This window comes from Styela clava, chromosome 8 (assembly GCF_964204865.1).
Source record: "Styela clava chromosome 8, kaStyClav1.hap1.2, whole genome shotgun sequence".
Lineage (NCBI taxonomy): Eukaryota > Metazoa > Chordata > Ascidiacea > Stolidobranchia > Styelidae > Styela > Styela clava.
In genome coordinates, this window is record NC_135257.1 from 18,406,204 (window position 1) to 18,434,044 (window position 27,841).

The window sequence follows — 27,841 nt, forward strand, 5'->3', positions numbered from 1 at the left end:
CGAAAGAAGTTAATTTTCAACAGGTAATAAAACTAAAGTCGCAAATGACGTTTGGAATTTGGTAGATATTTCCCCGAGCATCGAGTTCCTTGTTTAAATCTGTAACAATTACACTTTTTAGTTGTGTTTCCAAAAAAATAGTTGTGAATCAAATATCTTACTTGACATTGTGTCTTCTGAGGATCATTAGTTTAGTCACAATAATCAAAAATTCATACCACAAATGCTGCAATTGACTAGCTTATAATTAGCTATCAGAAGGCGAAGGTGAGGCACGTTGGGACATGGGGCACAGTGAAAAATCAGCTCTCACACTAATACTATATTCGTAATCCGGTTCGCGGTTTAATGTTTCAATCCGCCCTTCGGTGAGTTACAACGTCCCCGCAAACGGACAGCGGACGGGTAAAGCGACGCAAGCTATGAGGTGAAATTGGTTTTGGGGGGTTGAAACTAAAATTTCACCGTTCCAGTTTTTTCTTTTTTCTAACTTAGCCTTTTCAACGTGACAAACCACCGTCTGATATATTTCAGCTATAGTCCACTGTGAAATATTTATAACGTTGTCGAGTGGATGTGCCTTCCGAATTCCGCCGTGGGATGATCTGAAGATATTTGTTGATCATGGGGAACAATGGACGGGGTTCAGTGGGACATGCCCTACATGGCACAATTCGACAGTGTTTGATACAACAAGTGTTAGAGACCTAGAGATGCGTTATAATTTTATGTAACATTATGGTATCTTTCGACTCATGGTTCAATATGAAATATATTCGAGAATCAAAAATATTTCCAGATTAGATTCGGATTAGAAAATAATGTAATTTGTAAGCGAATTTTTTGGTGAAATATCTGAAATATTTCGGTTGAACATTGATTTTAAAAATCTTAAATCTTCAAATTTGAGGTCTCCCTGTTCTTTAGACGATTGTGCTGATTGATTGCTTATTTTTAAGGGCATACTTCGTTGAATTTTAACAGAATGACCCATTGTGCCCCAGGGTCTGTCCGAATGTGCCCCATAAGTGGGGTACAGTAAAACACTTGATAAACGTTTTTCAAAGCATTTTGGTGGTAAGATGTGTGTCGCAAGGGAATTTCTTAGTCGCCGAATAAAAACTACATTTACCCCTCTCTGCATTAATCCCGCAGAGTCATATGAATGTGCAGAATAAACGACTCAAAATATGAAAAAGAAAAAAAGTGTCCCAACCTTCCCCACTATCCCCTACCTATAAGTGGCACGTAGTTTATTGTTTTGAATTAAATCGATAATGTGGAACATGGGAGCCAGTTTGTAAGCGCCAACTCGTCAAAACACTCAAAATCATCGTTTTTAAGGGGTCAAACTTGGAGAAAAGTCCATTGCATTTTGCTGATTGTCTCGTGATTGTTTCGTCAGTGTGACGTGTTATTCCAGTGGCAGACAGCTTTATTCCAGTGTTTATCTTCCCTAAATCAGAAATTCCCCTCGACATATGTTAGAAGTTACTTCGTTCAGTAAATATTCCAATTCACGTTTAAACTTAATCACGAAGAATGAATCATCGTCACAGGACCTTTAAAATCTAGAACAGTACCTGTAATACCGTCTCCGGTACCCTTATGCCGCGAGCCGAAGCCCTGGAAAACGCCTAGAAAGTGAGTTTCGTAGCGCACATCAGGTAACTAACTGAAAATGATTTTAAAATGTTCCTTAAAAATTAGGTAACAAATATTGCCTTGTTCCCACTTCCAAAAGTTGCACTTTTTACGGAAAAGACGTTTTTACTACAAGAAATATGTGCTACGATCTGTCCTATATTCTCTACATTTCCACCAATGAACAATGACTTCTTACTGACGTAACAATTGAATCGAATCAGCTGTTTGCGAGCGGATGAATCTTAGTTATTACTGCTCGATCTTGCGTTGAGTTGGGCAGCCTTTACATAACCCTGTTTAGTTATTATTAGTTAAGTTATGCTTAGACTTTGTTAAAAAGTATAAGTAAGTTACTAAACACTTGTACATCCTTACCACGGATATGGGCGTGAGACGAGGCCTTGAAAAACGCCTAGAAAATGAGTTTCGTAGCGCACATCTGGTAACTAATTAAATTCTTTAGTTTTGAATGAGAATGAACATACTGAACGCATTACAGCTTGTTCTACAATCCTGATGCGAAATTGAATATAGGGTTCCCGGGAATTCAATAATCATAGGTTTACAACGACGCATCATAAGAACTATGCAATTCAAGATACCTACAGCACACTAACACAACGTCTGTAACGTCTTGCCTGACCAAAATCAGACTTTCTCAGACAATCATAATTTATTAGGTAGATTACAAAAAATATGGCATACATGTAACCAACAACAAAAAATATTTTAATTGTGTGACAGGATTCGCGAAGGACCTCGAAAGGTCTTCAAGCATGGACACCAACAACGCTGATTCAGATTAGCGAATAAATTTTATGTAATACCCATAAGCAGTTTACAACAAGAACAGCATAAGAAGTTGCATTGATTTTTTAGTAGCTATCAAACGTTTTTATTTTTAGGCAATGAAGTCACAAATTAACAACGTGAGCACGAAAACACAAATAAATCAGTTATTTCTCACTTAGAATTTCACAGGAAAAGTCAAGAAAATAAATGAATATACATTCTTCATATCCTTTCCATACAGTGAACAAACAATTTCCTCAGCTTTATTTATTAATGCCTCGTTAACCTCAAAAAATCTTCGTATTTGAGAAAAAAATGAATTGAAAAACTCAATGAAGTCTGCAACATCAGTTTGATGGGCAGTTCCAATTGCAGAAAAGCGAGAGAGTATTTCATTATGAATAGCCCATCTAAGCTGTTTGCAACTGTTGTGATTCTCATATACCTTTACGCTTCAAGACTTCTTGTTCGATCCATTTTATAGCACTGATAGCAGCAGGAATTAGAGCCTGTGTTAGATTGAATTGGTGGAACATTGCCGTTTCATTTTGAAGTACAGTATCTAAAATGAAGAAGAAAATCATATTTGGAATAGCATGAGTGTAAAAATACCACTAAATACTGACTAATACATAATGCATTTTATCTGATGTACTCAATAAGCGTGTACATGCTCATTGCATGTACTACAGTCCTGCAGTGTTTGCATACCGGTACTAGACTATATCTACACTGAATTTCGATATATCACAATCTGAAAGCCCTATGGACTATATTTTAAAACATCAACTGTCTGTCTACAACTTGATTTCTCAAGCTTTTTCCATTGAATGCGTAGATTTGCCCAAAGTCACAAAAAAACAAGCCCAAATCTAGAAGAAAAAAACTTGACAATGAAATATTGACACACAAACATGCTAGATAGCGAAGATGGCAAAGTTTTTTCATTGAATGAGCCACACATATATTCCCATCACGATAAAAAATATGTAGCCCATTTTCACAAAATGAAAACATTAAAATGAAAAAAGGGATTTTCTCAGTGTATGTGCCAATGCCCCAACACTATAAACAATTTGTAGGTCATATACATCACCAATACCTGCATTGATAAAATAGGCCCAAAAACTTTAGTCATATCTTTTTAAAAGCGTATACTAGAGTGCTCTTCCGCGAGATGACGCTCATGAGCGAGTGACCAATATAAATTTACATATGCGATCTTGTGTCCAACAATTTTTAAAAAGCAACCTTGAACTTGAGTGGTATTGCATATGGTAGAGGGTTAAGTACTAATTATAGGCAATTCATTTTAATTTGATCGTTTTATTGTTTTCCAAACAAAACAATACCACAACCAGTTACCAGGAAATTCACAATTGTATTTACGGAATTTGCAAATTCAATTGGCGTAGTACACTTGAGGTCTTATTTACACGCCACAGCGACACTGACAAATGCCTGTACATTTTATTTTCATTTACTATTTTACCACCCACACCACCACGCATGGTAGAGGAAATTTTTCACATAACGGTCCCCGGTCAACGTTCACCTTTGGCAATCTATCGGTTTACAATACTTTGATTGCTTGTTTGCATTTTATTTTATGTAAAGAAAACCATCCTATAGCTGGCAAGAAGTTTCATCATTTTATATAAATATATTTACTTCAATTTGTCATATTCTGGTATTAATACACCCCGTCTATAATAAAATAGATAAAACAGCAAAATCAAAAGACTGCCAGTTGAGATTGTTTACTTCACGTTCAGACAGAGATTAGGCTGAATAGATTGACGTTTCATGACAAGCTGTGATAGATTCACGGGTTCGTGCACCGCAGCTGACAATAATGTTAAATTTAGCGTTTTAAAAGTTATGTATTTTATTTATTTGAAGCGTGTCATGTTAATGCGGCTTATATACGTTTACTTAACTGATGGACAACTCAACTCGACACAAAAGAGAACCTGTTCTTAAAATTTGAATTCAAAACTTTCGAATAATCTCTAACGTAAAATATGTTTTTCAAAAAAGAACAAAAAAATCTATTAGATTGGATGTTTCTCAAAGCATCGATTTCCTCGTTTATGTCCGTAATCATAAGTAAAGAATTAAGCGATGACCTAACAATTCTAATTTTTGCAGCGGCTCAGATATTTCGTTCGCTCAGACAGATAACATGGTTGTAAAAATTGCCTCGTTATTGCGGTTTTGCGTGGTATTTTTTAGTTTTCAGATGTATTTTCAAAAATTAGTTCAAATTAAATATTTTAATTAATTGCCATTATGTCTTCCGATGAACTTTAGTTTAGTCGCGAAAACCAGTCTCGCAAACGCTGCGCGAGACTAGGCTGGATTTAGCTATTTGTACCTGTAAGCTGGCGTAATAAAAAAAAATGGAATTGAACATGCAAACCAGTTTGTAAACCCGCTCTCCAAAACACTCACAAAATAAGTATAAAAAAGAATTGCAACAGTAAAGTATAAGAAGATTTTTCTCGGGTCAAAGGTCGGGTCGGGTCGGTCAAAGAAATGAATGAAAAATTTCCTCGATATCCAACTATCCGCTCATGCATGGTTATATAAACCCGTGTAAATTGTATCTAAGTGAATATTTGAATTACCTGTAATGGTTAAGCAGCTTAAAAGGTTTCGAAAGAAATTACCAGAAATAATTAAAAAGAACTGGTTAAAACGAAGGAAGTATTTGACATATTTAAAATAAAATTCAGGAGAAACCTGTTATGACCTTAGTAAAGGTAGTACGTACCTTAGTAGTACGTAATATAAATAAATAATGAATTCCGATTGTACGGAGACATCACGCGGACATGAATTTAGATATAATCTCATTGGTACAAAGTGCCGCCGGGTAAGTTTGCGGGAGAAAAAATAGTAAAACAAGGCGTTGGTCAAAAATATCATTATTTTCTTGCTGTAATTCCGCACCACACCATGTTACGCAGTAACGTACTTTTTGTGTTGTTTCTGGGATTTATCTGCTCCACAGCAGAAGGTAAGTGTTGCATCTTATAATTTAACTAAAGCGCATTTATAATTTGTAAGTTTTTCTGACAATTTATAAGTATATTCGAAAAAATGGCATAAGATTTTTATTAGATAAACATATTTAAATATAAACTGGCGAGCAATGTAAGTGTAACGTATTAAGTTACATTTTATTAACAATATCTAGACTAGAGTGTTACAAAAGCAAAAAATAGAAAACAATAAAAATCGTGCTAAATTTAAATTTAATCGCAATCTCAACTAATTCCTTGTGATATTTTTTGGTGAAATCATCAAAATATGGTTTAAGTTGGGCTCGGCAGCATCAGAAGGGCCAGATTGAATTTCCCAACGTGGGCCCATGTCAAAACCAGAGTCATTTATTGGACACGAAATGCACATATTGATTGTTTTGTTATTATGTTGTTGTTGGTATTTTCTTCTTTCTGTTGTGAAAAACTCGTTTTGTGCATTAAATACAAGAACCAATTGCTTCTACTAAAATACTTCTGTCATAATTACCACTAATCACACGATTCCTGGATAAAAATAGAAATAATTCAATTTTATCTTTCCATGTATTTGTACTATTTCGGTTTTTTTTATTTTCTCGTAAATTTCAAATCAATTACTGTAATCCAGATAGCCGATAACTTTTTGTTCTGAATTGAAATGTCGAATATTCCTATTAATATGTAGGCCGACGCGATGTTTCAGGAAAGCCAGCTTTGCAACACGAATTACGCAATGGTTTTTAACCCGGAACTTGCACATATAACATAATCAATTCACGAAGACCAACTAGGGCGTTATCAGAGAAATTGATTGTAGCATTGAAATGAATGTATTTTTATTTGCAGAAAACCAGCACATCTGTCGCGAAAAAGGCGGATTCATTTATGATCGGAGATGTTTTTGGGTCATAATTGATCTCACTTCAGGATTCACAAATGCACAGGGAGAAGCGAAGTGCAATGAATTTGATACTTCACTGGCCAACATATACGATATACAGCACTTTAACCAACTTTTAAGTTATGGACGTGAAAATAGACCCGGGGATACCCTAATAGTGCATCTAGGAATGAAATACGATCCAAGTGTAAGAAATATTAATCTTTTCTCCTTCATTTGAAAATAGCGATCTGGAACTCTATAAATGACATTTTGTTTTTCTATATAGATGAGTATTGGCATATTTATATGATTATGCAAACGAAAAGTGATATAGAAAAAATTTATTCGTTTTGAAGGGAACAAAATGGATTCAACATTTATAATGTTATATAACAGAATATTTTAATCATAATGATTCCGCATGCAGATTTACGTAAGGTGAAAATAATGGTACAGGCAATGCTTTGGTAAAAATACATGAAAACAGAAGTTTATTGTCATAGAATAAAAAATGTCATTTTCATAATAGAATAAAGTGTTGCAAAATAACGATGGGTCGATCTCATACTTGCCGGATTCGGTGTGGTCGAACGCGCCAGAAGAACATGAAATATACACCGACGTAGCGATGCGTATTGCGAATCCTCCATTGGACCCTGATGAAGGCCTTGGGATAGTTAGCTCCATATGGAAATATGAGGGTGTTATATGCGAAACTAAACGTAAGTTGTTGACATTTATGTTACATGAATCAAACAAATGAAAACAAAATTGATTAATTGCAATTGTAAAAAAATCGTTATTGCAGTTTAAGTTTGCTCTTGTGATATTCGTGCCCTTTTTATTTGCTTATGGTTTTTACATTCATGCAATCGTCAGCCTTACAATTAAAAGCGCGCTCACGTTATTATGCTTTGGCTCAACTTTCAAATATATGTAATGAATAAATGAACGAAGATTCTATTAATTTAGGTCAATATTTCGTTAAAAAGCAAGCTTGAAGCTTCATGCATATTGAACTAAACTTTACAAAATCTACCAATAGATTGTGGTTCTGAATGGATAATTTTGCGAAAAAAATTACAATTTCTTCAATTTTTGGACAAATCATTTATGAATATTAAGTACTCAAAAATGCAACTGTCGCTTGGAGAACTGTTATCTCTAATATTTTGGAAATTTTGTCTGGCTCACGTAAAAAGTTCCATGGGGAATATATAATGTTCGAGTCTGAATATTCGATCTTTGCATTCAACTGTATTAGTGCGTGTGCCTTTCTGTTCATGTTGTGTGTGAACAAAGTACCAAGGTTTCACCGGCATATTCTATTGAATTGTGCAATACAATACTATAGTAATCAAGTAATATATAACGATTTCTTTCTGTTACTATACCTTGGACACAATTATTCAATCTGTCCAATCGCATTTAATACTGATTCTCTTCCGTTTACAGAACTCAGTTGCACTCCTCTTCAAATAAACATGGAAACCCAAACGCGTACCTGTCCCGAAGACTCGCTTAGTTGCACGTAAGTATGAGAATGATCCAATTTGTTAAAAAGTCGTGTCAGTGACAAATGTTATGAGGGACATGGACATTGCTTAAGGAGTAATTATAAGTAACGAGATAAAGATCTAAAGATCGATAAGTAACAAACAAACAAACGAGAATATCGGTCGGAGACCGAAGACTTATCGATCGAAAGTCAGGGGATCCCCCAAAACAGATCTCGCGGCGTGTATCCTTCGCTCTGTCTCAATAGCGTGGAAAATTTCTCGAAGGACACTTGCGCATCGCGACGACGTCAAAGTTACAAGAGGGATATGGACAATGCTTAAAGATTATTCACGAGATACAATCTAGCGGTGTGTATTCTTCGCTCTGACTCACTAGCGTGAAAACTTGCGCATCGCACACACACGCACACCCAACGCGAATCAAAAATCTCTCGCTTTGCAAAAATCGTTCTCTCGATTTGCAAGAATCCAGATCTTTTCATCACTAATTAATTAACGAGAATATCGGTCAGAGACCCAAGACTTATCGATTCAAAGTTAGGGGATTTCCAAAACAGCGCTCTTACTCCATAGTGACACCTTGTGCCCATCACTAATTAAATAATACCTCGCTAATTATACAACATAATTCATCCGAAATCAATAGGCTTCTGGTCCGAGATATGATGAATGCACATGCAAAATCTGGAGCAGATTCAATCTCGCTTTCGTGAGATATCGCGTGCCTCTAACAGACAGACAGACAAACAGACAAATACCTATCAACATAATTACCGATTAAAATCGATAAGTAATAACTCGATAATTATACAACATAATTCATCCAAAATCAATAGGCTTCTGGTCCGAGATATGATGAATGCACATGCAAATTCTGGAGCAGATTCAATCTCGCTTTCGTGAGATATCGCGTGCCTCTAACAGACAGATGTTATGAATTATTTATTCACGAATCTGAGTAATACAAAGTCTGGAATCTAGTTTAAAAATTGAGGCCATGTATAGGTACCTTAATTATATTGGTCTGTACAGAATGCGTAATTAATCAATTGAATTCGCAAATATTCATAAATATCCATCAAAGTCCATTCAAAATATACTAGGTAAGAAGACTCATGATTCGGTTTATACGCTGCATGTATAAGTTTGCAAAATATTGGATTAAAACTTTACTTATATATATTTCCTTTCTTCCAGTATATCTTGCAAACCTGGTTTTGTCTTTGACGACGGAAGCAGCGTCATTACACTGACGTGTCAAGATAATCTTGACTGGGATGGAGAAGTGCCAACTTGTAAACGTATGTAATTTACACATCCTTTACACAACTTGATGTAAAGTCGGCGAACAACCATAATATACTACATATTGGTACACACACTTTTTTTTAACTATAAAGTGACTTATCTGTGGTGTGATATCTCACTTCTCTATTACTTTACTCAGAAAAGTATTTTGCAACAGTCCAACTGACACAATTTTTTTCCATAAATTTTCACTTATGATAAAGAAGATATTACTATGTTCTTTTTCTCAGTTGCTGTGTGCCCAGAGCTCAGTTTCGATGGACAGCCAGGACTTATGCATTGTACTGGGAATGAATATCAGGATGAATGCAAGTGAGTGGAGTTTCCCGCCAACTATCTTTAAAATTCTAATTAACCAGCTGATATAGAATAATTTTTAACAATAATTTTTTTTCAGCTTCGTCTGTGAGTCTCACAAACAACTCAAAGGACCAAGAAAAATAATCTGCAATGACGACAGGACATGGTCAGGAATACAACCAACCTGTGAAGGTGAGAATGTAAAGTGTTGATTGGAAGATTTGAAACATTGCTAATTTTTTATGTTTGTTCATTTTTTACCAATGAACAGTCGAAAGCCACCGCGTAGTTATTAGGGAAATTGAGAGACTTTCAAACTGAATATCGTGAACGTATTTTGTTGAAATCGTTTGGGGCAAATTTTCCTTTTTTTTAAGTTATGAACTATGAACATTTTTAGTGTGTTACATTAATGCTATGTCATAGTGACCGTTCAAAGTTGTAACACTTGTTGGACTTTTTTACGTTCACATCATATTTCGTTAATTATTCATTTGTATTTCAGACGTTATTTGCGAACCAATAGATTTTCCGGCGGAACAAGGAACATTGGATTGCACGGATGGATACAACTATGCAAGCTACTGCAGGTGTGTTGATTGAATATTTTATCTGAATGATGCTTCTACTGTCTTATACACATGTTTTATTGATGATTTGATAACGCGTATTAGTTATAACCGGTTGACAAACAAGCCGTTATCGCTTGTTATAATTCATTTTAACCTTGTATGTGACCTCGTACAAACATGAAAGCATTACATGTCAATTGTAATCGCGACCTACGATCTATGTTATAAGTTCAAATCTTTGCCTGAGGCAAATCAGATCAAATGTTCAACAAAGCACCATCTAATGCCTTCCTGCAACTTGATAAAATATATTCAGGAATGTGAAATAGCAATAATTTAAACCGCATTGCATTACCTCGAAAAAAAAGTAAGATTCTAAAGAAAACAATCAATCAATCTAATACGTTACATATAGATGCTGGCTGTGACGAATGCACGGCTTCAAAGTGTAATATGACGTCATGTTTTTCGTAGAATGACTTAGAACCTTTGCACTAAGACGAGATGTTAATGTCCATCTCATACTTTATACCTATGGTAATGCTTATGCAAATTCTTTATTTGAATTGATTTAAAAAAAAAAATCTTATAAAAACATTAGCAAAATAACAACATTTACTTTTTTAATAGTTTCTACTGCAAATCTGGATTGCAAAGATTGGGAGCAAAGAAAATAATTTGTCTTAGGACAGGAGAATGGTCGGAAGAACCACCTACTTGCAAAGGTAAATTTCTTCAATTATTGATATTATAATTCTCAAACAATTTAAAGTCAGATCAATTTTGAAATTAACTCATGGTTTAAATTAAACTGAGCCCGTTAAGAAATGCTATTAGAACTTATCAGTATTTTAAACAAGTAGGTAATGAGTCGCTCACGAATGTTTAACTACCTGTCCGGATCAGGAAACAGACCTGTGAGCGACCGGAACTGTAAATTGAAAACTCTAGATAGATTAACTGGAGAAAACTCTAGATAGATTATCTGGATTATATGGTAGTTGTGTCGAGTCATTGTTTTGAACAAAAATTTTAAATATTAAATAAATAATGTTTCACCACTGAAGCATGGCACCATGATATGATTATAACATACAATACCAAGATTTATGGTTCAACTTTTTTTTCAGAATATGATCCTAAATGTCCTGATGCCCACAAACACACTTCATGTCCTGACAGCAACTGTGCAGTTAATACTGATTGCGATGACGACAAGAAGCTTTGTTGTCCTACAAAATGTGGAACTTCTATTTGTTGGGATTTACCGAAACGAACAATTTCTAGAGGTGAGAATATTTCCAAATGCGTTCTCTTGAAAGTTCAAATTCGTAATAGAACCATTTGAAAATAACTTTGTGTTTATTTATGTTTTAATGCAACATCCAATTATCGGAGCGGGGAGAGGGGCGGGCTAGTAGTATGTTTAACCTTAATCCTACGATCTAGCATAGCGTTTCGTAGTGGATATCTCAATATGCCTTGTGTGGTCGTTGAGGGCTTGTATGGGATTTCCATATGTTAAACTTAACTTTACGATCTAGCTACGTGTGTGTGTGTGTGTGTAGGGAGAGTTAATGAGAGGGTATCTCCATATCAAAAAAACCTTTTACGGTACAGCTTTGTGTGTGTATTTGGGGTGGGGGGTGATATCTTCTTATGATAAAACTTATCCTTGTAATTCATTCTTCTTCGGCAATATTCGCACGATAAATCTAACGATGTAGCCGTTTGTGTGTATGTTGGTGCAGGGGGGGGGGGGGGGGTAGCTTTGTGGGTGGGGTCTTCATATTATCCCATTTTTTCTTAAAATTCATATCAGTGGCAACTTATTTCACAAAGGTGATATCTCAATATGAATATTTTTGTATTTGTTAAATAATTTTATTTACTAAGCGAGTTCTCAGATTCAAACAAATGATCTCATTTCATTTTTAATATAATTTCATTGAGTCGTGATAATAAACTTAGTAAAATTGTAAAGTTAGCTAAAATTTTATTACAGAAGCGCTTCTATGGATAGTACTTGGTGGATTAGGCAGAAAGCAATGCCCTACAAACTGCTTGAGAAACGCCTGTGGGACTGCACGATGTCCAGCAAATCTCAATGCACAGTGTAGAACATCATGCAATGGTTGCCGAGCTCACTTTTACGATTTTAATCAAGAGGTTACCGAAAATTGTAAGTTTATACTTAATATTTATAATATGATTAAAACCCGATTTTCACGGTGTTACAGAACAGCGTTATAACCTGAAACTTCTGGTTGCGCATGGCTCTGAACTTAGTAGAATATAGTATGCAAATTAGAAAGCTATAGTGTCTGCGGAAACTCTTGATATTTTCTATTACTCATAGCTAACTTGGTTCCAAGTATGTAGTACAAAATATGTGAGATAGAAATCTATAATCTTCGTGTGCTTTATTTTGTGTTTTTAGATTTCCTATTCCTCACAAACTTTTTAAGAATTCCAAGACCATGTCGGATTTTTTAAATACGACTCTTGAAAGTTCAAGACAATGTAATATTATTTGAATACGATTTCCCGTATTGTTAAATATTGAACATAATAAAAAAAAGTAATTTATTGATATTATTTAACCTCGATTTTGTTTATTTAATCCAGGTCAATGTCCACGTGGTTATGTCGTGCCAAACTGTAATCAACAACAATGTGCAAACTACAGATGCATTACAAACGGTCACCATATATCTTACTCCCATGCCAGTCAATACTACAACCCCAACATACTATGTCGTATGAGCAGCTGTGGTGGATGTTTTCCCCAATTCTATGATAGACGTGGACGAAGAATCAATTGCAGACAAATATTGCAATATGTATCAAATCCAGGAATTCCAGGTAATAATAATGTGACAGGTTTAAACAAAATCAAATGATATATAAATGATTGCTTGAGTTTTGTATTTGAATATCCATTTTGAATAAACAATATCGAATCTTTAAATTATCCTATATCAAACCTATCAAAGCATCTGAAATACATGAATAAATAAACCTTTAGATGACGTCCAGAATCTTTCATTATTTTTGATATTGCAGAAGCGTTGTATTAAACAACTCATTTAAAATAGCACCTGTGGAATGGTTTATAATTTTGATGTCTGAAAAAAACATTTTAATATAATTTTACTTTATCACACTTTCAGTGGCAAATGTACCAATTGCCGGATGAGTACTGCAGACTATTGAAGGCAGATCTCAACACAACAACATCATATTAATCTCAAACAGAACTTACCTGATTTAAGCCTGTTATCCGTGTTTACAAAATTTATGGAAGAGGACTTGAAGCATAATTCAAACTTATATTAGCTGATTTATATAAATGCTCATCTCCCAAGCTATAGCTTCAATTTTCACATCCCCAATAAGGCCCAATGTCATGAACTTTTTGTCCATGCCATTCCTCCGTGGAATAGATTTTAACAGACAAAGGTCTCAATAGGCATATTTGAAGTGTTCACTTCAATAAAATTTTTCAATGATTGGGATTTTTTTTATCATTTTCTTAATTTGTTTCTTTCACGATAATTGTATATATCAGTGTGTTGACAACTACCAATGAGAATAAATGTATATCCAGTATCACTTGAGTCTAAATTCAGTCATAAGATAGGCGTTAGGGGAAATAATGAAAAGAAAAATGCAAAAGAAAAATGCTAAACTTATAGGAATAAAATATAAAACAGTAAAAAATCTCCAAACAAATTAACAAACAAAACCTGATCAGCAGACTGACTTTGTGTATATGTTTTCTGGTGGACAAAACAAATAAACTCTCATTCTCTCCCTCTAAAACAGACTGATTCGGTTCACGAGATTCGTAGGACCCAAAAGGGCGTCCGATATGCATCATTGCACACGGTGTCTCCACTTGGTTTATAGTCACTTTGGTTCCTAATAGTCGGCACAGATGCCATAATTTAGAAAGCTCTACGATTGTGCCGTCGCAGTGACGTAATTTTTGGGTGACGTACTCAGGTGAGGGTTAGGAATATTATATGCAAAAATCATTACGCCCGATAGAAATACTTTGGGGCGCGTACTTCAGGAGACCAAAAAAAAAACATTCTCTGTGTAGTAAAGAATACACAGTGATTACAAACGATTTGGCTTGCATAACATTTCCAAATTAATTACCAATACTTTCTGACAACCACCAGGTTTAAAATACAATTTACAAAATGAAGAAGTGCAAATAAGTGTATGTACATTATCAGCGTAAATCAAAAGAAGTTAATTTTTAACAGGTAATAAAACTAAAGTCGCAAATGACGTTTGGAATTTGGATAGATATTTCCCCGAGCATCGAATTCATTGTTTAAATCTGTAACAATTACACTTTTTAGTTGTGTTTCCAGAAAAATAGTTGTGAATCAAATATCTTACTTGTCATTGTGTCTTCTGAGGATCATTAGTTTAGTCACAATAATCAAAAATCCATACCACAAATTCTGCAATTGACTAGCTTAAAATTAGCTATCAGAAGGCGAAGGTGAGGCACGTTAGGACATGGGGCACAGTGAAAAATCAGCTCTCACACTAATACTATATTCGTAATCCGGTTCGCGGTTTGATGTTTCAATCCGCCCTTCGGTGAGTTACAACGTCCCCGCAAACGGACAGCGGACGGGTAAAGCGACGCAAGCTATGAGGTGAAATTGGTTTTGGGGGGTTGAAACTAAAATTTCACCGTTCCAGTTTTTTCTTTTTTCTAACTTAGCCTTTTCAACGTGACAAACCACCGTCTGATATATTTCAGCTATAGTCCACTGTGAAATATTTATAACGTTGTCGAGTGGATGTGCCTTCCGAATTTCGCCGTGGGATGATCTGAAGATATTTGTTGATCATGGGGAACAATGGACGGGGTTCAGTGGGACATGCCCTACATGGCACAATTCGACAGTGTTTGATACAACAAGTGCTTAGAGACCTAGAGATGCGTTATAATTTTATGTAACATTATGGTATCTTTCGACTCATGGTTCAATATGAAATATATTCGAGAATCAAAAATATTTCCAGATTAGATTCGGATTAGAAAATAATGTAATTTGTAAGCGAATTTTTTGGTGAAATATCTGAAATATTTCGGTTGAACATTGATTTTAAAAATCTTAAATCTTCAAATTTGAGGTCTCCCTGTTCTTTAGACGATTGTGCTGATTGATTGCTTATTTTTAAGGACATACTTCGTTGAATTTTAACAGAATGATCCATTGTGCCCCAGGGTCTGTCCGAATGTGCCCCATAAGTGGGGTACAGTAAAACACTTGATAAACGTTTTTCAAAGCATTTTGGTGGTAAGATGTGTGTCGCAAGGGAATTTCTTAGTCGCCGAATAAAAACTACATTTACCCCTCTCTGCATTAATCCCGCAGAGTCATATGAATGTGCAGAATAAACGACTCAAAATATGAAAAAGAAAAAAAGTGTCCCAACCTTCCCCACTATCCCCTACCTATAAGTGGCACGTAGTTTATTGTTTTGAATTAAATCGATAATGTGGAACATGGGAGCCAGTTTGTAAGCGCCAACTCGTCAAAACACTCATAATCATCGTTTTTAAGGGGTCAAGCTCGGAGAAAAGTCCATTGCATTTTGCTGAATGTCTCGTGATTGTTTCGTCAGTGTGACGTGTTATTCCAGTGGCAGACAACTTTATTCCAGTGTTTATTTTCCCTAAATCAGAAATTCCCCTCGACATATGTTAGAAGTTACTTCGTTCAGTAAATATTCCAATTCACGTTAAAACTTAATCACGAAGAATGGATCATCGTCACAGGACCTTTAAAATCTAGAACAGTACCTGTAATACCGTCTCCGGTACCCTTAGGCCGCGAGCCGAAGCCCTGGAAAACGCCTAGAAAGTGAGTTTCGTAGCGCACATCAGGTAACTAACTGAAAATTATTTTAAAATGTTCCTTAAAAATTAGGTAACAAATATTGCCTTGTTCCCACTTCCAAAAGTTGCACTTTTTACGGAAAAGACGCTTTTACTACAAGAAATATGTGCTACGATCTGTCCTATATTCTCTACATTTCAACCAATGAACAATGACTTCTGCATGACGTAACAATTGAATCGAATCAGCTGTTTGCGAGCGGATAAATCTTAGTTATTACTGCTCGATCTTGCGTTGAGTTGGGCAGCCTTTACATAACCCTGTTTAGTTATTATTAGTTAAGTTATGCTTAGACTTTGTTAAAAAGTATAAGTAAGTTACTAAACACTTGTACATCCTTACCACGGATATGGGCGTGAGACGAGGCCTTGAAAAACGCCTAGAAAATGAGTTTCGTAGCGCACATCTGGTAACTAATTAAATTCTTTAGTTTTGAATGAGAATGAACATACTGAACGCATTACAGCTTGTTCTACAATCCTGATGCGAAATTGAATATAGGGTTCCCGGGAATTCAATAATCATAGGTTTACAACAACGCATCATAAGAACTATGCAATTCAAGATACCTACAGCACACTAACACAAATGTATTTCTGTAACGTCTTGCCTGACCAAAATCAGACTTTCTCAGACAATCATAATTTATTAGGTAGATTACAAAAAATATGGCATACATGTAACCAACAACAAAAAATATTTTAATTGTGTGACAGGATTCGCGAAGGACCTCGAAAGGTCTTCAAGCATGGACACCAACAACGCTGATTCAGATTAGCGAATAAATTTTATGTAATACCCATAAGCAGTTTACAACAAGAACAGCATAAGAAGTTGCATTCATTTTTTAGAAGCTATCAAACGTTTTTATTTTTAAGCAATGAAGTCACAAATTACCAACGTGAGCACGAAAACACAAATAAATCAGTTATTTCTCACTTAGAATTTCACAGGAGAAGTCAAGAAAATAAATGAATATACATTCTTCATAACCTTCCCATACATTGAACAAACAAATTCCCCAGCTTAATTTATTAATGCCTCGTTAACCTCAAAAAATCTTCGTATTTGAGAAAAAAATGAATTGAAAAACTCAATGAAGTCTGCAACATCAGTTTGGAGGGCAGTTCCAATTGCAGAAAAGCGAGAGAGTATTTCATTATGAATAGCCCATCTAAGCTGTTTGCAACTGTTGTGATTCTCATATACCTATACGCTTCAAGACTTCTTGTTCGATCCATTTTATAGCACTGATAGCAGCAGGAATTAGAGCCTGTGTTAGATTGAATTGGTGGAACATTGCCGTTTCATTTTGTAGTACAGTATCTAAAATGAAGAAGAAAATCATATTTGGAATAGCATGAGTGTAAAAATACCACTAAATACTGACTAATACATAATGCATTTTATCTGATGTACTCAATAAGCGTGTACATGCTCATTGCATGTACTACAGTCCTGCAGTGTTTGCATACCGGTACTAGACTATATCTACACTGAATTTCGATATATCACAATCTGAAAGCCCTATGGACTATATTTTAAAACACCAACTGTCTGTCTACAACTTGATTTCTCAAGCTTTTTCCATTGAATGCGTAGATTTGCCCAAAGTCACAAAAAAACAAGCCCAAATCTAGAAGAAAAAAACTTGACAATGAAATATTGACACACAAACATGCTAGATAGCGAAGATGGCAAAGTTTTTTCATTGAATGAGCCACACAAATATTCCCATCACGATAAAAAATATGTAGCCCATTTTCACAAAATCAAAACATTAAAATGAAAAAAGGGATTTTCTCAGTGTATGTGCCAATGCCCCAACACTATAAACAATTTTTAGGTCATATACATCACCAATACCTGCATTGATAAAATAGGCCCAAAAACTTTAGTCATATCTTTTTAAAAGCGTATACTAGAGTGCTCTTCCGCGAGATGACGCTCATGAGCGAGTGACCAATATAAATTTACATATGCGATCTTGTGTCCAACAATTTTTAAAAAGCAACCTTGAACTTGAGTGGTATTGCATATGGTAGAGGGTTAAGTACTAATTATAGGCAATTCATTTTAATTTGATCGTTTTATTGTTTTCCAAACAAAGCAATACCACAACCAGTTACCAGGAAATTCACAATTGTATTTACGGAATTTGCAAATTCAATTGGCGTAGTACACTTGAGGTCTTATTTACACGCCACAGCGACACTGACAAATGCCTGTACATTTTATTTTCATTTACTATTTTACCACCCACACCACCACGCATGGTAGAGGAAATTTTTCACATAACGGTCCCCGGTCAACGTTCTCCTTTGGCAATCTATCGGTTTACAATACTTTGATTGCTTGTTTGCATTTTATTTCATGTAAACAAAACCATCCTATAGCTGGCAAGGAATTTCATCATTTTATATAAATATATTTACTTCAATTTGTCATATTCTGGTATTTATACACCCCATCTATAATAAAATAGATAAAACAGCAAAATCAAAAGACTGCCAGTTGAGATTGTTTACTTCACGTTCAGACAGAGATTAGGCTGAATAGATTGACGTTTCATGACAAGCTGTGATAGATTCACGGGTTCGTGCACCGCAGCTGACAATAATGTTAAATTTAGCGTTTTAAAAGTTATGTATTTGATTTATTTGAAGCGTGTCATGTTAATGCGGCTTATATACGTTTACTTAACTGAGGGACAACTCAACTCGACACAAAAGAGAACCTGTTCTTAAAATTTGAATTCAAAACTTTTGAATAATCTCTAACGTAAAATATGTTTTTCAAAAAAGAACAAAAAAATCTATTACATGGCTTCCATTGGATGTTTCCCAAAGCATCGATTTCCTCGTTTATGTCCGCAATCATAAATAAAGAATTAAGCGATGACCTAACAATTCTAATTTTTGCAGCGGCTCAGATATTTCGTTCGCTCAGACAGATAACATGGTTGTAAAAATTGCCTCGTTATTGCTGTTTTGCGAGGTATTTTTTAGTTTTCAGATGTATTTTCAAAAATGAGTTCAAATTAAATATTTTAATTAATTGCCATTATGTCTTCCGATGAACTTTAGTTTAGTCGCGAAAACCAGTCTCGCAAACGCTGCGCGAGACTAGGCTGGATTTAGCTATTTGTACCTGCAAGCTGGCGCGTGTTTGTATGTTTTAATAAAAATGGATTCGAACATGCAAACCAGTTTGTAAAGGCCCACTCTCCAAAACACTCTAAAAATAAGTATAAAAAAGAATTGGAACATTGAAGGTCGGGGTAACATCCAAAGAAATGAATTAAATCCTCCGATATCCAACGTTCCGCTCATGCATGGTTTAATATAAACCCGTGAACACTGAATCTCAGATGATTCTTTTAATTGCCTGTAATGATTAAGAAGCTTTTAAGGTTTCGACAGAAATTAACTGAAATAACCAAAAAGAACCTGTTAAACGGTGGAGGTATTTAACATATTTACAATATAAATCATGAGAAAGTAGTAATCACCTTTTAACCGGTTACATAATGTTAATATAAATAAATCCCGACTGGACGGAGCCATCACGAGAACATTAATTTAGATACAATCTCATTTGCAGATGGTACAAAGTGCCGGCGGAAAAGTTTGCGGTTAGAAAATATTCAGTGAAACAAGTTTTTGGCGGAAAATATCATTAGTTTGTTGCGGTAATTGCACACCACATCATGTTACGCAGTAACGTACTTTTCGTGTTGTTTATGGGATTTATCTGCTCCACAGCAGAAGGTAAGTGTGGCATCTCATACTTTAACTATAGCGAATTTATAATTTATAAATATTTCTGGCAATTCAAATGATATTTTAAAAATTGTCATAAAATTTTGATTAGATACATATTCAAAAATAAATTGGTGGGACATGTAAGTGTAACGTAAGAAGTTACATTTTACAATGTTACAAAATCAAAAAATAGAAAACAATAATCATCGTGTCAAAACTAAATTTAATCGCAATCTCAACAAATTCCTTGGGTTATGTTTTAGTAAAATGATCTAAATTTGGTTTTAGTTTGGTTTGGTAGCATAAGGCGGGCTGAATTGAGTTACGGACTGGATTGGGCCTACGTCAGAACTAGATTTATTTATTGGAAATGAAATGTAAATATAGATTGTTTTGTTATAATGTTGTTGTTGGTATATTACTTCTTTTCGCTGTGAAAAAATTGTTTTCTCCATCATGTACCAGACCAATTGCTTTCAAAAAAAAAAAAATACGTCTGTAATAATCACCGCTAATCGCCTGATTCCGGCATTTGGAATCACCCCATGTATTTGTACTATTTTGGTTTCTTCTAAACTTCAAATCAATTACTGTCATCTAGCTATCAAAAGGAAAGTTTTTTTGAAGTTCAACTAAAAATTACAGATTAAAATTTTATTTATTACTTTATATGACTGTTTCTTGAAATTCAGTAGCAAATTAACTGTGCGACGTTTATTTATATTTATCCAGCCAATACGATAACTTTTCGTTTTGGAGTGAAACGTAGGATATTCCCATTGATATGTAGTAAAACACATGCATTAAAATGAATGTATTGTTATTTTTAATAATTTGCAGAAAACCAGCACATGTGTCGCAAAGAAGGCGGATTCATTTATAATAGAAAATGTTTTTGGATCATATTTGATCTCACTTTGAAATTCACAAGTGCACAGGCAGAAGAAAAGTGCAGGGTATTCAATGCTTTACCAGCCAACATTTACGATCTACAACATTTAAACCACATTTCAAGTTATGGACGTGAAAAAAATCCAAATTCTGATTCAGATTACGTTGCGTTTCTAGGAATGAAGTACGATCCAGCTGTAAGAAATATTAGTTTTTGATTAATTATTCAAGAATACCGATTCGAAACTCTGAGTCGTTTTTGTATATAGATGAATATCGACATATTTATATGATCATGCAAGGGTCATAGAATAATTAAAAATTTTTTATTCGTTTTGACGAGATCAAAATGGGTTCAGCATTTAAAATGTTATATAACAGAATTTTTTAATTATGATGATTCCACAGGCAATACAGATTTACTTGAGGTGAAAATAATGGCACAGGCAATGCTTTGTTGAAAATAAAGGGATGTTTATTTTCAATAGAATAATAAATGTTAATTTCATAACAGAGTAAAGTGTTGACAAATTACCATGAGTCAATCTCAGATTTGCCGGAATCGGCGTGGTTGCAGAAGCCAATAAATAGAAAATTCACCGAAGTAGGGATACGTATTGCGAATCCTCCAATGTTCACTGGAGAAGGCATTGGGACAGGGGACCTGTTTCTCCGTCTTATTGGTGTTATATGCGAAACTGATCGTAAGTTGTTGACATTTATGTTATATGCAAACAACTGAAAAAACAAATGTTCAATTGCAATTATAAAAATAACTTTACCGCATGTTGAGTTTATTTGTATGAGACTTTGCCCCTTTTTATTTAATAATGATTTTAAAATTTATGCAATAATGAGTTAAAATACGCTCACGTTAATGTGATTCGGCTCAACTTTTAAAATATATGAATAGAATAAATAAATTATGATGTAACTCTATTTTACAAAATAGACCAATAAACTGTTGTTCCTAATTGATGTGTTTTTGCGACAAAAATTGAAAATTTCCTGGACTATTGGACCGATAAATTATAATATTTAGTAGTCAAAACGCAACTGTCTCTTAGATAACTTACCTTTAATATTCTTTAGGTTCTGTCTGGTTTACTTCGAAAATTTTTTGTTGACTATATAATTTTGGTGTCCAAACATCCGATCTCTGCACACTAGTTCATTATCACGTGTACAATTCTGTTCATTATATGTGTGGTCCAAACTACCAAAGTTTCGTCGGCATATTCTATTGAATTGTGCAATATGATTATAGGGTCATCAAGTAATATAAAATTATTTCATTTTGTCGCTCTTACTACGGACACAACTATTAAATCGATCCAATCGCATATAATAACGATTCTCGTCTGTTTACAGAACTCAGTTGCTCTTCTCCACAAATAAACATGGAAACCCAAATGCGTTCATATTCCGATGACCATCTCACTTGCACGTAAGTACGAGAATGGCAGTATACGTGTTATTGAGAATCGTCGAATACCTCATTTAGTACACAACGCCTACTTCTATTATAAAGTTAAAGAAAGAATTAATTTGCAAATAGCCACCAACGTCCATATAAAACAGTGGTTACCAAAATTAACGCTATCTAAAGCGCAAAATTGAAACAAAAGTGTTAAAAAGTTCGACATGCCATATTAAATTGTTACGAGGGCCGCGGTTTGGGAACTATTGATTCGAAATATGATAAATCATGGCTTGGCTTATAAGCTGTTCACTTGCGTAAGACTGCAAATATTATTTCATAAATTCATTTTTAATTTTACTTTTTCAGTATATCTTGCAAACCTGGATTTGTTCTTGACGACGGAAGCACCAGCGTTATATTATCATGTCAAGATAATCTTGAATGGGATGGAGAAGTGCCAACATGTCAACGTATGTAATCTGGGTTTGTTTATTTATGGTCTGATTTCTCTTTTATAAAGCTCTACACTAGAATTTTAATGGACAAGGGCATTTATATAACAAAACGCGATTGTATCTACGTGAGAAAGTTCTACGACCCCAACGATATAAAAAAATTTCATTTAGAAAATCAAAAGGCTTTTTGCGAAAGTCTAAGAGATACAATCTTTTTCTACAAATTACAACTAATGCTAAAGAGGTTATTACTATGTTCTTTTTCTCAGCTGTCGAGTGCCCAGATCTGAGTTTTGATGGACAACCAGGACTTATGCATTGCAATGGGAATAAATATCAGGATGGATGCAAGTGAGTGCTGTTGGTATTTTGGATAAAGTTTGCAAGCTTCTTCCAACACAAGTTCTGCGCATGATATACTTTTCCCTCTTTCAAACTCACATTCAGTATGGTCTTGTTGCATGGGGATACTCAATTACCATCAAATTGTCTAGAAGAATAGAAGTTTTGCAAAATAAAGCTTCAAAAATATTATCCAGTTCTACACCTCGTACTCGTTGTACCCCTCTATTTGCCACAAATAGAATACTCAAGTTCAAAGACATATGCTTTTTTGAAGATGCAAAAATAATGCACCAATTCTCATCAAATTTATTACCATGGGCTTTTGATAATTTTTTCACAGCTCAGTATTTTTTACATAGCCATCGCACTCGATCATCATCTCAAGGGTCCCTTTTTGTCCTCAGATGTCAATCGAAGCGGGCCCAAGACACTCTCAGATACACTGGTGAAAAAATTTGGAATGATCTACCTTCCAGCATTAAAGATTTGACATATCCCAATTTTAAAAAACAATTACGCAATCACTTATTCTCTTTGTACTCTTTATAAACATGTATTACTTCACCCCTATTTCATGCTTCAGTACATTTATGACTTCAGTGTCTCATGTACATGATTGTGATTTTATTTTATTTGATATATCTTTACACTTATGAAATGTTTTTCCTACTCAGATATCAGTATGGGTATTTCTCTACTGATCTACAGTTAAATCTATTATAAGTGTATTTTATATTACTCAACTTCCTCTATGAATTCTCCTTCAAAAACGTCTAAGAACAGCATTGCGTCAAAATAATAATATATAGGGGAAATCCCCAATTCGAAAAAAAAATATAACAACCTATTGCCTTGTAGCGCTATCTCGAGGCAATGCTGTCCTCGTATAAAAGCGTTTACCTGTGTCCGTTTCTTAAATTTTATTTAATACAGCTATTGCAAGGTAGCCGCTGACAAGTAGACCGAATGGTCATTTCGCAGCCTTCCTGTCCGTTCTGGACAAAGGCATGTATATTTTTTTCAATTTTGATTCAATTTTTTTTGCCCGTTTGCCTGGACGGCTAATAAAAACGATTTGATTGATTGAGTGGAGTTTCCCGCCAACTATCTTCAAAATTCTAATTAACCAACTGATTTAGATTATTCTTTAACAATAATATTTTTTCAGCTTCGTCTGTGACTCTAACAAACAACTCAAAGGACCAAGAAAAAGAATCTGCAATGAAGACGGGACATGGTCAGAAATACAGCCAACCTGTGAAGGTGAGAATGTAAAGTATTGATTGGAAGATTCGAAACATTCAGTTTTTGTTGTATTTGTTTCTTTTGTACCAATGAACAATTGAAATCCACCACGTATTTAGTAAGTACAAATTGAGAGAATTTCAAACTGAATATCGTGAACGTATTTTGTTGAAATCGTTTGGCAATTTTTTCCTATTCTTAAAGTTATGAACTACTAAACATTTCTATGGTGTTAAATTAATGTTATACCATTGTGCACGTTTAAAGCTGTAACACTTGTTGGACTTTTTTACGTTCACATCATATTTCGTTAATAATTCATTTGTATTTCAGACGTTATTTGCGAACCAATAGATTTTCCGGCGGAACAAGGAACATTCGATTGCACGGATGGAAACAATTATGCGAGTTACTGCAGGTGTGTTGCATAAAATTCTATCCGAATTATGTTACTAAGTTGTATCAGAACCAGATTGCATTGATGATTTGATAACGCGTATTAGTTATAACCGGTTGACAAACAATCCGTCATCTCTTGTTATAATTTATTTTATTTTTGTATTTGACCTCGTACAAACATGAAAGCCGTTACGATCTATGTTATAGTTCGAAGTATAGATAAGTTCGTATCTTTGCCTGAGGCAAATCAGTTCAAACGCATAACAAAGCGCCATATACAGCCTTTCTGCGAATAAGAAAATATATTTATTCAGGTATGTTAAGTAGGCAGAATTGTAGACAGTCAATCAATATTTTAGATTATATTGCATCACCTCGAAAAAAATTTTGAGAGTCTATAGAAAGCCGTCGACATACAAAATCCTATGAACAAAAAAAAAAGAGTTCAAATTATAGGATTAGGCGGCTATGCTGACGTGTATTGGAGCAAAAGAGAAGCACTGCAAAATGAAGGATTGGCAGCTTGTGCAGAAGTTTGAAGACGAGGAAAATCTGCTGGGCACCTGGAAAGGCGCAGTTGTATATTCAGCGCTACAAGAATTGGCAAAAAAACTCTCGTTCTTTTTGAAAGCACTTACACATGCGAAGCAACGTTTTCAAGAATGAAGTACCTGAAGAATGAGTACCGAACCAGATTGTTTAGTCGTCAATCTGGAGTCTGAACTAAGGCCGATGGTATCCAGCCAGTTATCTGACTTTGCAAGTTTATCTGCCCACATGCAAGACCAAGGGAGTCATTAAATTGCCACAATGCTCTGTAAACTTTTATAGAATAAATTCATTAAAATATTTGACATTTTATTATACTTTTGGGGACAAGAAACTAGGGCGACCGTCACTCCTTCGCCCCGACTTTCGATTTTTTTTTAAATTGTGCAACCATTATGCAACTTACTGCAATATATCTACTCAAGAATATGTCCACCGGAAAGAAAAATCCGTTTTAAATGCGAATATTATACTTCCAAGTAGTCCTACATACTTCATAATTGTGCAGACTGCACCTCACATGGGTCAAATACGCGGTTATGACGTCATAAGAGCAAAAACAACAACCTTGAGGCCGTTTTGAATATAAATAAATGCAATGTGGCCGCCAATAGCAAAAAGGTTGTGCCCCCCTGACTTATAACCTTAGCACGAAGCCGATTAGGTAATGCATATCTCTTACTTTGCACTGCTCTTGCAAATTGTTCAATAAAATGAATATTTTTCTATGAAAAAAAATTAGCAAAAATACAATATTCCTTTTTTTAATAGTTTCTACTGCAAATCTGGATTGCAAAGATGGGGAGCAAAGAAAGTAGTTTGTCTTTGACAGGAGAATGGTCGGAAGAACTCCCCCGTTGCAAAAGTAAACTTCTTCAATAATTGATATTTAATTTCTAGAACAGTTGTAAGCCAGCTCAATTTGAAACTAATTCTTGGTTTAAACCGAACTGGGCCCGGGGAAAAAGGTTATTACATCGGGGGGAGGGGGGGGGGGGGGTTGCGGTTGGTCTTCTCATAAAAAAACTGAACCCGCCAATCTAACCTTCTGGATATTTATTTTTGTATTAGTTAAATAACTAAGCCAGGTCTCAGATTCAAACAAATGATCTAATTCCCAAATGTAAAGTTATTTAACATTTTATTACAGAAGCGCTTCTATGGATAGTACTTGGTGGATTAGGCAGAAACCAATGCCCTACAAACTGCTTGAGAAACGCATGTGAGACTGCACGATGTCCAGCAAATCTCAACGCACAATGTAGAACATCATGCGATGGCTGTCGAGCTCACTTCTACGATTTTAATCAAGAGGTTACTGGAAATTGTAAGTAAATACTTAATTTAATAAGCTTGTAACCTGATTTTCACGATTTTACAACACAGCGATTTAACCTGCAACTTCAGGTGGCGTCTGACACTGAACTTTAGTAGAATATAGTATGCAAACAAGCAACATATAGTATCTGCGGCAACCTTTGATATTTTATAGTCTCTATCACTCATAGAAAACTTGTGATAAATACAATTTTATCACAAAAAGTTCTTATTGTGAACAAAAACTTTTGGTGTCGTATTATTTTAGATTTGGCTTGGTTCCAAATGTGTAGTACAAATTGTGTGAGATAGCAATCTATAATCTTGTGTGCTTTATTTAGTGTTTTAGATTTCCTATTCCCCAGAAACTTCTTACGACTTTCAAGACAATGTAATATTTTTTAAATACGATTCCAAAAAGTTCGTATTGTTAAATATTAAACATAATAGAAAAAAGTATTTTATTGATAATATTTAATCTCAATCTTGTTTATTAAATCCAGGTCAATGTCCACGTGGTTATGTCGTGCCAAACTGCAATCAACAACAATGTGCAAACTACAGATGCATCACACACGGCCAGCAGATATCTCACTACTATGCCAGTCAATACTACAACCCCAACATACTATGTCGTATGAGTAGCTGTGGTGGATGCGTTCCCCAATTCTACGATAGACGTGGACGAAGAATCAATTGCAGACAAATATTGCAATATGTATCAAATCCAGGAATTCCAGGTAGTAATAATGTGACAGGTTTAATTAAAAATGAATGATATAATATAATTGAATGATCGGGTTTCGTATTTGAATATTCATTTAGAATAAACAATATCGAATAGTCAAACTATACTATAATCAATCATCTCAAATACATGAACAAGTAAACGTACCTAATCTTTCATTATTTCTGATATCGCGGAAGCATTGTATTAAACAACTTGAGTAAAATATAAACTGTGGTAAACATGTAATAACTTCAATATGGCTGGAAAAACATTTTAATATAATTTTATTTTATCATACTTTCAGTGGCAAATCTACCAATTGCCGGATGAGTACTGCAGACTATCTAAGACGAATCTCAACACAACAACAACATATTAATCTTAAACAAAACTTACCCGATTTAATCCGGTTATCCGTGTTTACAAAATTTATCGACTTGAAGCACTATTCAAACTTTATTTAATTACATGCTTAAGAACTTTCATAATCATGAAAATTTGGCCTCCGTATGGTCATGTGAACAATAAATTAACCTTTTGTGGTCGTGGAATTGTGGTGAAATACCGAAAATGATTTTTAAATACTCCCGTATAATGTAAACCAAGAGTACCGGAACGTAGTATGTGTACCAGGTTAGGCCATAATCTAACGTACAAATACTACAAAAGTCACCTGGCTTGTCCCCGAACTCGTAATAAAACTGGAATATGGGAATAAAACTGGAACTGGAAAATT

At 34.7% G+C, this 27,841-nt stretch overlaps 2 protein-coding genes across 5 annotated transcripts; both read left to right on the forward strand.

Annotated features, from left to right (window-relative positions):
* The first annotated feature begins 5,330 nt into the window (after positions 1-5,330).
* On the forward strand, positions 5,331-27,689 carry LOC120328110 (uncharacterized). 4 transcript variants are annotated; one of them, XR_013477690.1, is made up of 14 exons: positions 5,331-5,461; positions 6,315-6,556; positions 6,881-7,073; positions 7,807-7,882; positions 9,069-9,172; positions 9,410-9,491; positions 9,577-9,671; positions 9,985-10,069; positions 10,682-10,776; positions 11,182-11,340; positions 12,057-12,233; positions 12,680-12,916; positions 13,225-13,317; positions 13,405-13,619. XR_013477690.1 is itself a non-coding variant. In XM_078115550.1 (13 exons), exons 1-13 carry the CDS (start codon positions 5,401-5,403, stop codon positions 27,433-27,435), a joined length of 1,632 nt encoding a protein of 543 aa, XP_077971676.1. In that variant the 5' UTR covers positions 5,331-5,400; the 3' UTR covers positions 27,436-27,689. The 4 variants fall into 4 exon arrangements, 3 of the variants coding, with proteins under 3 accessions (XP_077971676.1, XP_077971675.1, XP_077971674.1); XM_078115550.1 differs by lacking the exons at positions 12,057-12,233; positions 12,680-12,916; positions 13,225-13,317; positions 13,405-13,619 and adding exons at positions 26,209-26,385; positions 26,879-27,115; positions 27,410-27,689; XM_078115549.1 differs by lacking the exons at positions 12,680-12,916; positions 13,225-13,317; positions 13,405-13,619 and adding exons at positions 26,879-27,115; positions 27,410-27,687.
* LOC144425669 (CUB and sushi domain-containing protein 3-like) lies at positions 19,657-25,887 on the forward strand. The gene is made up of 9 exons (XM_078115164.1): positions 19,657-19,757; positions 20,592-20,839; positions 21,157-21,346; positions 22,014-22,089; positions 22,432-22,535; positions 22,790-22,871; positions 24,034-24,128; positions 24,444-24,528; positions 25,830-25,887. The coding sequence occupies exons 1-9, from the start codon at positions 19,697-19,699 to the stop codon at positions 25,885-25,887; spliced, it is 999 nt and encodes a 332-aa protein (XP_077971290.1). The 5' UTR covers positions 19,657-19,696.
* Positions 27,690-27,841: the final 152 nt, after the last annotated feature.